A 12,088-nucleotide genomic window follows, 5' to 3' on the forward strand; every position below is an offset into this window, starting at 1 on the left:
TCATAATAACATGATATTAACTGTATCATAATGACATGATTTTTAATGTATCATATTGACATATGTAATGTATCATAATAACAGGATATTAACTGTATCATATTGACATGATATTTAATGTATCATATTGACATATGTATTGTAGCATGATAACAATATTAAATGTATTATATTGAAATGATATGTAATGTATCATATTGACATGATATCAAATGTATCATATTGACACATTTTATGTATCATATTGACCTGATATTAAATGTATCATATTAACATGATATTAACTGTATCATATTGACATGATATTGAATGTATAATGTTGACATATGTAATGTATCATAACAATTTTAGATGTATAATATTGACATATGTAATGTACCATAATAACAATATTAAACGTATCATATTCACATTATATTTAATGCATCATATTGAAATATGTCTTGTAGCATGATACCAATATTAAATGTATCATGTTGACATATGTAATGTGTCATAATAACATGATATTAAATGTATCACGATAACATGATATTTAATGTACCATAATAACAATATTAAATGTGTCATAATAACATGATATTTAATGTACCATAATAACAATATTAAATGTATCATAATAACATGATATTTAATGTATCATACTAACAATATTAAATGACTCATAATAACATATTTAGCATATCACATTGACATGATATCAAATGTATCATAAAAACATATTTAATGTATCATATTGACATATGTAATGTATCATATTGAGATGATATTTAATGTATCATAATTACATGATATTAAATGTATCATATTGACATGATATTAAATGGATCATAACAACATATTTAATGTATCATATTGACATATGTAATGTATCATATTGAGATATTTAATGTATCATAATTACATGATATTAAATGTATCATATTGAGATGATATTAGATGTATCATATTGACATGATATTTAATGTATCATAGTAACAATATTAAATGTATCATGATAACATATTTAGTATATCATATTGACATGATATCAAATGTATCATAACAACATATTTAATGTATCATATTGAGATGATATATAATGTATCATAATTACATGATATTTAATGCATCATATTGACCTGATATCAAATGTATGATATTGACATATGTAATGTGTCATATTGAGATGATATTTAATGTATCATATTGACATATGTAATGTATCATATTGAGATGAAATTACATGTATCATATTGACTTGATATTAAATGTATCATATTGGCAAATTTAATGTATCATAACATGATATTTAATGTATCATAATAACATTTTTAGTGTATCACATTGACATATCAAATGTATCATAACAACATATTTGATGTATCATATTGACATATGTAATGTAGCATAATAATAATATTAAATGTTTAATTTTGAAACGATACGGAATGTATCATATTCACATGATATCAAATGTATCATATTGACACATTTTGTGTATCATATTGATATGATATGTAATGTATCATATTGACATATGTAATGTATCAAATTGACATGATATTAAATGTATCATATTGACTTGATAATAAATGTATCATATTGACATGATATTAAATGCATCATATTGATATGATATTAAATGTATCATATTGATATGATATTAAATGTATGATATTGACATGATATTTCTCAGCCTCACCAGTGTTGTAGGGGGTCTGCATGCCGGAGAAAGGCGCCAGGAGGCTGGGAGTGGCCACAGAAACCACGGGAGTGGTCAGTGGTTGTGGAACCTGCGAGCCGCCGAGCCGCTGAGCATTCTGGGAAGAGCAAAACAAGGCGGGCGTTGAAGAGGAGGAGGCGTGTCCACAAGTGTGACTCTTGCACCCCCTACAGGTGAACTATTTCACCGAGACCTTCTGACGTGTGAGGAGGCGAGTCCTCGTGCCCATCAAAGTTCTGCGATCACGACGCCAAGCTCGCTCAGTGGTAAGGAACAAAGGTTGGCGTTGGCGTACACATTCATCTACTGTACCTGTTACTGTACGTGAACACATCACAGAGGCTTCCTGACGCCATCACGCTAAAGTTGCAACTTGCATCCGGTTGCCTTGGTGACGCAGGGCTCGTCAATGACACGATGACAACACGTGTGTGTGTGTGTGTGTGTGTGTGTGTGTGTGTGTGTGTGTGTGTGTGTGCGTGCGTGCGTGCGTGCGTGCGTGCGTGTGTGTGTGCATACAATCTGGCCACTTCATTAGGAACGATGCACAAACCGACTTTAAAAAATTCTGCCTGGAGTGTTGGTCTTATTTCAAAAGCTGTGATGCAGTCGTGCTAAAACATGCAGCTAAATGACCAGTAGATGGCAGTCACACATAAGTGATGCGTGTAGACTGCAATATGACTCGAGTAAACAACGCCAACATTTTATATGTTCCATTGAAAATATAGAAGATTACACACGGCGTTAAAAAATCTATCAAAATGTTTTAGTACTACATTGGTAAGCTATGAGGCCACACCACTTGAGGTGCTTCATCATAGGAGTATTATTATGGTGTGTGTATAAGGTAAGACATGTTATCTGGCGTTTTGTTTCGCAATATTATGCAAAAGCAACTTTTCCTCCCTTCTGGTACCTGCTGATCTGTATTTGGGATCTGCATGAGTCCGGAAAAATTGCGCACATCCGCCTTTGTAGTCTGTGACGACCCCGTAGTTGATAAGCTTCTTCTCTTTATCTTCTTGTTATGGAAAATTCATCCTCAGCAGTTGCCATTTCTAATATAAAGTAGTGTAAAGTTCTTACTTATATCTCTCAGTAAACTCGCCATGGAACCGCTAAAACATACCGGTATAGTGAGTTGACATTATCCATCCAAGGAACTTTAGTTATTAGAGAGTTCCGGTCGGACGTTTTTTTTCTCCGGATGAGGAGATGAAATGCGCTTTTTCTCTAGTGACTCAAAGCGCTTTACATAGTGAAACCCAATATCTAAGTTACATTTAAACCAGCGTGGGTGGCACTGGGGGCAGATGGGTAAAGTGTCTTGCCCAAGGACACAACGGCAGTGACTAGGATGGCGGAAGCGGGGATCGAACCTGCAACCCTCAAGTTGCTGGCACAGCCGCTCTACCAACCGAGCTATACCGCCCCGGAGATGCTGCTCCGTTATCGGTTGAAGTAAAATCTGAATGTCATTAAAACAGTTCACAATCTGCGTTCAATGGATGTTATTCAATTTGTCATCCCCAAAGTAAGAACCGAAATGGGCAAGAAAGCATTTAGGTTTTCAGCACCGAAGGCTTGGAATAACCGACAATCGAATATTCAACTTGAAACCCTTGTTACATTGAATGAGTTTAAAGCTTCTGTGAAAGGATTGCAGTCTACCTTGTCTGTATGCACATGTGTGATGTGAGCAAGTTTTAATGTTGTAAATGTGATGTTTTATGTGTTGTTTACTTTTTTCATTGTAACCTTGCTGCTGCCCCCTTGGCCAGGTCTCCCTTGGAAAAGAGATGTTTGATCTCAATGGGATTTTACCTGGTTAAATAAAGGTTAAATAAAAAATAAAAGTTAGCTCCATCTTTTGACACTTCTTCCACTCCCGTCCTTGCACGCTACACCGCTATAACAAAGATGGCGGGGAGAAGACGCTGCCGAAGGTGAGCCACGTAAATAAGACCGCCCACAAAACGGCGCATCCGGAAGCGACTGTCAGAAAGCGGTTTGAAGATGATGTGTAAAACATCATCTATGCAACATTTTGACCAAAGAACCACCATTACATGTTATGTAGACCACAAGGAAGTCTTTTACATTTAGACAAAAATCAAAAATAATATGACTCCTTTAATGAGTCTTATAATCAGGTGCACCTTATATATGAAAAAAGATCGAAAATAGACCGTTCATCGGCAGTGCGGCTTATAATCCGGTGCGCCCTACGGTCCCGATTGTAAATACAATTGGATATTGGTGTCATGATCCGTCCCCCGGGTCATGGCATGATTTATGTTTGATAGTTCTCCTGTTTTAGTCGGTTTCCTGGGTGCACCCTTTTTCCATGTTTACTAGTTGGTTTCCATGGGCACAGATTCTCCTCACCTGTCTTTGTTTAGCAATTAGTGTTCCCACCCGGTGTTTTGGTTGATCACTCCCCTTTATAGTTTTCTGTCACCCAACATTAATTGCTGGGTCAATGTTTGCTATCGGCAACATTTCTCCTGGTTTTTCTCCTCGCTCTAGTTATTTGTTTACACACTAGTATTCCTTGTTTTTCCACCCTCTGGTGACATTTTCTTTTTTTAGCTCCACCCTTTGTTAGCGTCCTCTGTTTTGTAGTTTTTTGTCCTGCATTTGATTTATTAGACAAAAGCTTAATCTAATCTGCAAGCCGCTCCAGCTTGTTTCCTGCGTTGGGAGGGAACACGACAATCGCAGCCATGCGACAAAGTCGTAACAATCGGATTGGAACACAATGAGGCATATAAAGTAGAGATGTCCGATAATGGCTTTTTGCCGATATCCCGATATTGTCCAACTCTTAATTACCGATTCCGATATCAACCGATACCGATATATACAGTCGTGGAATTAACACATTAATATGCCTAATTTTGTTGTGATGCCCCGCTGGATGCATTAAAAAATGTAACAAGGTTTTCAAAAATAAATCAACTCAAGTTGTAGAAAATAATGCCAACATGGCACTGCCATATTTATTATTGAAGTCGCAAAGTGCATTATTTTTTTTAACATGCCTCAAAACAGCAGCTTGGAATTTGGGACATGCTCTCCTTGAGAGAGCATGAGGAGGTTTAGGTGGAGAGGTATGGATAGAAGGGGGTGTATATTGTAGCGTCGCGGAAGAGTTAGTGCGGCAAGGGGTTCTGGGTATTTGTTCTGTTGTGTTTATGTTGTGTTACGGTGCTGATGTTCTCCCGAAATGAGTGTGTCATTCTTGTTTGGTGTGGGTTCACAGTGTGGCGCGTATTTGTAACAGTGTTAAAGTTGTTTATCCGGCCACCCTCAGTGTGACCTGTATGGCTTTTGACCAAGTATGCGTAGCATTCACTTGGGTGTGTGAAAAGCCGTAGATATTACGTGATTGAGTCGGCACGCAAAGGCAGTGCCTTTAATGTTTATTGCCGCTCTGTACTTCCCCCGACGTCCGTGTACGTCCGTATTACAAAGTCATATATTTTACTTTTTTGAAACAAATACTGATAATTTGCTATATCACATTTTAAAGCATTTATCGGCTGATAATATCGGCAGTCCGATATTAGACATTTGTAGTCGATAAGCTTCTTATTTTTCTCTATCTTTTTGTTATGGGACATTCATCCTCCACTGTTGCCATGTCTAATATAAAGTAATGTAAAGTTCTTACTTACATCTGTCAGTAAACTCACCATGAAAGCGCTAAAACATACCGGTGTAGTGAGTTGACATTATTCACCCAAGGAACTTTAGTTATTAGAGAGTACTGGTCGGACGGTTCTTCACGGGACATATTTCTGGCGTATGAGGAGACGCTGCACCGTTATTGATATAAGTAAAATCTGAATGTCATTAAGACAGTTAGCGCCATCTTTTGACACTCTTTCCACTCCCGTCCTTGCATGCTACACCGCTACAACAAAGATGACGGGGAGAAGACGCTGTGGAAGGTGAGCCACGTAAATAAGACCGCCCACAAAACAGTGCATCCAGAAGATACTCTCAGATGATGGGTGAAACATCATCTATGCAACATTATGACCAAAGAACCACCATTACATGTTATGTAGACCACAAGGAAGTGTTTTACATTTAGACAAAAATAAAAAAAAATATGACTCCTTTAATGCGCCTTATAGCATACTTGCCAACCCTCACAAATTTTCCGGGAGACTTCCGGATTTCAGTGCTTCTCAAAAATCTCCCGGGACAACCATTCTCCTGAATTTCTCCCGATTTCCAGCCGGACTTGAGTGAGGACAGCCTCTCGTCACGTCCGACTTAAAAAGAGCGCGGCGGCCCAAGCACGTTATAACATCTATGGCTCTTAAAGCTCAGTGCACAACTGCACACACAACAAGAAAGAGACTATTATATATGTCTCCATTATCCTTAGGTTTATCTAGAACCCATAAAATAGGCAGGCATGAAGCTATTTACTCCAGCTGTCACGTTAATACACTGACACACAACATCCGCATTCCCTTCATGCATTGCTTCAAAACTATGGCAAGTAGTAATGTCCAAAAACCTAACAGAGACGAATCAGAAGAACGAAGAAGAGACAGTCATGGCGACGACGAGTAGACAGATTTAGACTAGACATAGACTCAGAAGAAGTACACTTGCAAGTTAAAAAATGATTGGAAACAAGAATTTCAGTTCATCCAGGACAGCTCAAAGGGAAAAGGGGTATGCTAGGGAAAGATGGAAGATTCCAGATTCTGGTGCATTTGATGAAGACACAGAGAATAGAACGGGGATGGACAATTCAACCCTAAACTCACACCTCTCTTGCAAATTAAATTTCACAGATGCTGCCCATACCTATGCTATAGAAATTTAGGGATTTCAACATCTAGGGTCCATGATATCATCAAAAGGTTCAGAGAATTTGGAGAAATCTCTCATGTTGGCTCAAACCAACATTGAATGACCACGACCTTCAATCCCTCAGACGGCACTGTATCAAAAACTGACATCAATCTCCAAAGGATATCCCCAACACTTCAGAAAACCACAGTCACTAAATACAGTTCGTCGTTACATCTGTAAGTGAAAGTTAAAGCTCTACTATGCAAAGCAAAAGCCATTTATCAACAACATCCAGAAACGCCGCAGGCTTCTCTGGGCCCGAGATCATCTAAGATGGGCTGATGCAAAGTGGAAAAGTGTTATGTGGTCTGACGAGTCCACATTTCAAATTGTTTTTGGAAATATTCTACATTGTGTCACCCGGACCAAAGGGGAAGCGAACCATCCAGACTGTTATAGGTGCAAAGTTCAAACGCCAGCATCTGTGATGCTGGGGGTGCATTACTGCCCAAGGCATGGGTAACTTACACATTTGTGAAGGCACCATTATTGCTGAAAGGTAGTTACAGGTTTTGGAACAACATATGCTGCCATCTAAGCGCCGTCTTATTCATGGACGCCCCTGCTTATTTCAGCAAGACAATGCCAAGCCACATTCAGCACGTGTTACAACAGCGTGACTTCATGAAAAAAAGAGTGCGGGTACTTTCCTGGCCCGCCTGCAGTCCAGACCCGTCTCCCATCGAAAATGTCTGGCGCATTATGAAGCGTAAAATACGACAGCGGAGACCTCGGACTGTTGAACGACTGAAGGTCTACTTAAAACCAGAATGGGAAAGAATTCCACTTTCAAAGCTTCAACAATTAGTTTCCTCAGTTCCCAAACGCTTATTGAGTGTTGTTAAAAGAAAAGGTGATGTAACACAGTGGTGAACATGCCCTTTCCCAACTACTTTGGCACGTGTTGCTGCCATGAAATTTTAAGTTGATTATTATTTGCAAAAAAAAAATTAAGTTTATGAGTTTGAATATCAAATATCTTGTCTTTGTAGTGCATTCAATTGAATATGGGTTGAACAGGATTTGCAAATCATTGTATTACGTTTATATTTACAAATAATTGAATTTTTGTGAATTTTAGCTATAAATATACTGCTCCCCCTTAGCCCCACCCCCCATCTCCCGAATCCGGAGGTCTCAAGGTTGGCAAGTATGCCTTATATATGAAAATAGATTGAAAATAGACTGTTCATGGGCAGTGTGCCTTATAGTCCGGTGCGCCCTATGGTCCGGATTGTAAACACAGTTGGATATTGGATTGGAACACAATTAGGAACATAAAGTCAACTGGGAAACTGCGTGATTGCATTCCTAATGAAGTGGCGCGTGGAGGACGTCCGCATGCAGCGAGGTGAAAACACACATTTCTGACATGCCGGGCGGCGAATGGTCATCTGGTCACTTCTGAGGCGCCTCGCCTTCTGGCCGCCGTCTTAGCTCAGCGCGACTTTAAAAAGGCAAGCAGATGAAATGTCTCAGGCTGACAAGCACAACCGTGTCACATGCGAGCTGGGGTGGTGCTCATGCACACAGTTGGACGCCACACGGGCCTAGAAGGTTCTGAAAGAAAGGTTCTATTCACCTCGCTCACCAGCTCCAGCTCTTCTTCTGTCTGCACGGCGGGGAGGAAACACAGAAAGGCGTCATGTGACTTGACACACACATACCACCTTTTCTGATCGTTACTCTCCAGTTAGATTTTAAGGTGTAATTTCTGCTGATGCAGTACACAGGAACAACATGGGTCACATTTGTCAAAGAGCAGTGTTTTTCCCTCACCAGCTGCATGAGGCTCTTGCCGCCCTGCGAGGTGATGACCCTCAGGTCCGGCTTGCGACTGTTGACCATCTGAGGATTGGGAAGGGGAGGAGATTTGGCCGGGACCACTTTGACCAGGCTGTTGCCGTTGGAGACTGACAGCAGGCCCGGCGACGCCCTGGCACTGATGTAGCCGTTAGCTGTGGAGAGAGACACACAGAAGGAGAGGTCCTTTAGTGCAACGGAACTAGGCACGGGTGGAGTGATACTGAAGCAACGATGCATTATAAAACCCAGGAAGTGATACCGTCAGTCGGTGTGTGTTTAAATCCATTACAAAGCACGATGGGAAAAATGCAGAACGCTCTCCACACTTATTCTTGTTTGGTATATTATAGCTGCTTGATATTCCTGATTGATTACACAACTTTAAGGAGGTCGTCATGGAAGTAAACAAGGTAGGAGTCAAACTTTCACACACTCTTTATATCCTATTATATTAATTATATATCCATTATATTTATATAATATGTACACATATATGCAACATATACACATATATATACATATAAATATATACATATAAATATATACATATATATATATATATATATATGTAGATATACACATATATATACATACATATATACAAACCACGTTTCCATATGAGTTGGGAAATTGTGTTAGATGTAAATGTAAACGGAATACAATGATTTGCAAATAATTTTCAACCCATATTCAGTTGAATATGCTACAAAGACAAGATATTTGATGTTCAAACTGATAAACATTTTTTTTTGTGCAAATAATCATTATGTTAAGAAACCGTTGGGTGCCATGATTGGGTATAAAAGCAGCTTCCATGAAATGCTAAGTAATTCACAAACGAAGATGGGGTGAGGGTCCCCACTTTGTAAGCAAATTGTCGAAGAGTTTTAGAACAACATTTCTCAACAAGCTATTGCAAGGAATTTAGGGATTTTACCATCTACGGTCCACAAAATCATCAAAAGGTTCCGAGAATCTGGAGAAATCACTGCACGTAAGCGATGCTACTACGGACCGTTGATCCCTCAGGCGGTACTGCATCAAAAACCAAAATCAGTGTGTCAAGGATATCACCACATGGGCTCAGGAACACTTCATAAAACCACTGTCAGTAACTACAGTTGGTCGCTACATCTGTAAGTGCAAGTTAAAACTCTGCTATGCAAAGCAAAACCCATTTATCAACAACAGCAAGGAACGCCGCTGGCTCCGCTGGGCCCGAGCTCATCTATGATGGACTGATGCAAAGTGGAAAAGTCTTCTATGGTCCACATTTCAAATTATATTTGGAAACAGAGGACGTTGTGTCCTCTGGAACGAAGAGGAAAATAACCATCTGGCGCGAAGTTCAAAAGCCAGTATCTGTGATGGTATGGGGGTGTATTACTGCCCAAGGCATGGGTAACTCACACATCTGTGAAGGCATCATTAATGCTGCATGGTCCATACAGGTTTTGGAGCAACATATGTTGTCATCCAAGAAACGTTATCATGGACGCCCCTGCTTATTTCAGAAAGACAATGCCAAGCCACGTGTTACAACAGCGTGGTTTCGTACCAAAAGAGTGCGGGTATTTTCCTGGCCCGCCTGCAGTCCAGACCTGTCTCCCATCGAAAATGTGTGGTGCATTATGAAGCGTAGAATACGACAGCGGGGACCCCAGACTGTTGAACGACTAAAGCTCTACATAAAAGAAAAATGAGAAAGAATTCCACTTTCAAAGCTTTAACAATTAGTTTCCTCAGTTCCCATACGCTTATTGAGTGTTGTTAAAAGAAAAGGTGATGTAACACAGTGGTGAACATGCCCTTTCCCAACTACTTTGGCACGTGTTGCAGCCATGAAATTCTAAGTTAATTATTATTTGCAAAAAACAAAAAAAGTTTATGAGTTTGAACATCAAATATCTTATCTTTGTAGTGCATTCAATTGAATATGGGTTGAACAGGATTTGCAAATCATTGTATTCCGTTTATATTTACATCTAACACAATTTCCCAACTCATTTGGAAACGGGGTTTGTACATACATACATGTATGTATATATGTACAGTATTTACCAAAGCCTTTTATCCGGCATGGAAGTCCACCCAGCCCAAGTATTTCAAAGATACGTGGTCTTTTTTAAGCCTTGTACCAAATACTACTTCCTGACTACCGCAACAAGGACACATTCAAATGAATGCATATGGAAACAAGATGTAACAACTGCACAGCAAAGTTGTCATTATCAGCTTCCTGTTAAATTAGATGTCTTTATTAAATAAACATTTTTTACCACATGAACACACACATAGATGTGCCGGTTCTATTGGCAGCAAAACAGGTCCAGTGCATAAAACTACTACCACTATGCTTGACGGTAGGATGGTGTTCTTGGGATTAAAGGCCTCACATCCATCCATTTCCTTCGCTTGTCCCTTTTAGGGTCGCTAGAGCCTACCTAAGCCCAATTTCTCCTCCAAACAGCTCAATTTTTGTTTGATCTGACATCACATGCACAAAGATAGGACCTTCCGGAGGAAAGTTCTTTGGTCAGAACTTTTGATCGCAACTATATATATATATATATATATATATATATATATATACATATATATATATATATATATATATATATATATATATATATATATATACATATATATATATGTATGTATACATATATATATATATATATAGTTACTTTACATGCAGTTGGCTTTTGGCCCCTCGACCAAATTTTTTTTAGCCCAATCCAACCCCCAAGTCAAAAAGTTTGAAATGATTTACAGCAGTGGTCCCCAACCACCGTGCCGCGGCCCAATTGGTACCGGGCCGCAAAATAATTTATTAAAAATAAACAAAAATGTTTTATTTATTTATTTATTTATTATTATTTTTTTTTTATTAAATCAACATAAAAAACACAATATACACTTACAATTAGTGCAAAAACCACAAAAACCTCCATTTTTCATGACAAAAACGTCCCTTTTTTATGACAAAGAAGTACAAGAAAAAAAAAAAAAAAAAAAGAACCCCTGTCCCCCGTCCCCCCCGGGCCGCGGGACAAATTATTAAGCGTTGACCGGTCCGCGGATACAAAAAGGTTGGGGACCACTGATTTACAGCATACATTGTGTAGATCGTGCTACCCTTAAGTAACATTTGCATTCTTTGCCCATCTCTTCATTTCCTCTCACCGCACTCTAACTCCACCCCCTAATCGTAACCTCAATCGTTGGTTCAAACAAAATATTTGCGGCTTTGAAGCGTAAAGAAAAAAAACTAAAAGAACCATGACCTCGTGCGTAAACCACGGCACAACTTTTTTTATTTCCTGCTTGGATGTCGGCCCACAACAATTAAAAAAAAAAACAAGGGGACGCTGTGTCTTGGTTGTCACGGTTACAATAGAAGGGCCGACTGCCTGCAAAGTCAGTGACTTCCTTACGGACGAAACGACGAAGGAAAGTTGGTATCTAAAGGGGAAATCATCAAAGGCCTGCTGATTACCACCGACTTTTCTAATGTTTAAAGAGAAATCACCTCCCTTACAAAACCTTTCAATGGCTGTCATGGCGATGAGACGTCATCACAGCCGGATTGTTTGTGACGGAAGAGTGGGGACTTTCCAGTCTCTCACTTTCTGTCTCGCGCGCACGCACGCACGCACGCACGCACGCACGCACGCACGCACGCACGCACGC

At 39.3% G+C, this 12,088-nt stretch overlaps 1 protein-coding gene across 4 annotated transcripts in view; it reads right to left on the bottom strand.

Annotated features, from left to right (window-relative positions):
- The window catches only part of LOC133561824 (myocyte-specific enhancer factor 2D homolog), a 57,208-nt gene that overhangs the window by 22,493 nt on the left and 22,627 nt on the right, over nt 1-12,088 (bottom strand). For 3 of the 4 annotated variants that reach the window (XM_061915407.1, XM_061915406.1, XM_061915404.1), the window contains exons 4-6: nt 8,369-8,547; nt 8,172-8,201; nt 1,685-1,802 (exon numbers count right to left, since the gene is read on the bottom strand). In XM_061915407.1, the coding sequence (XP_061771391.1) occupies nt 1,685-1,802; nt 8,172-8,201; nt 8,369-8,547 (327 nt within the window). The remainder of the gene's footprint in view (nt 1-1,684; nt 1,803-8,171; nt 8,202-8,368; nt 8,548-12,088) is intronic. The other variant, XM_061915405.1, reaches the window with a different exon arrangement.

The sequence above is a fragment of the Nerophis ophidion genome, linkage group LG11 (genome assembly GCF_033978795.1).
Source record: "Nerophis ophidion isolate RoL-2023_Sa linkage group LG11, RoL_Noph_v1.0, whole genome shotgun sequence".
NCBI lineage: Eukaryota > Metazoa > Chordata > Actinopteri > Syngnathiformes > Syngnathidae > Nerophis > Nerophis ophidion.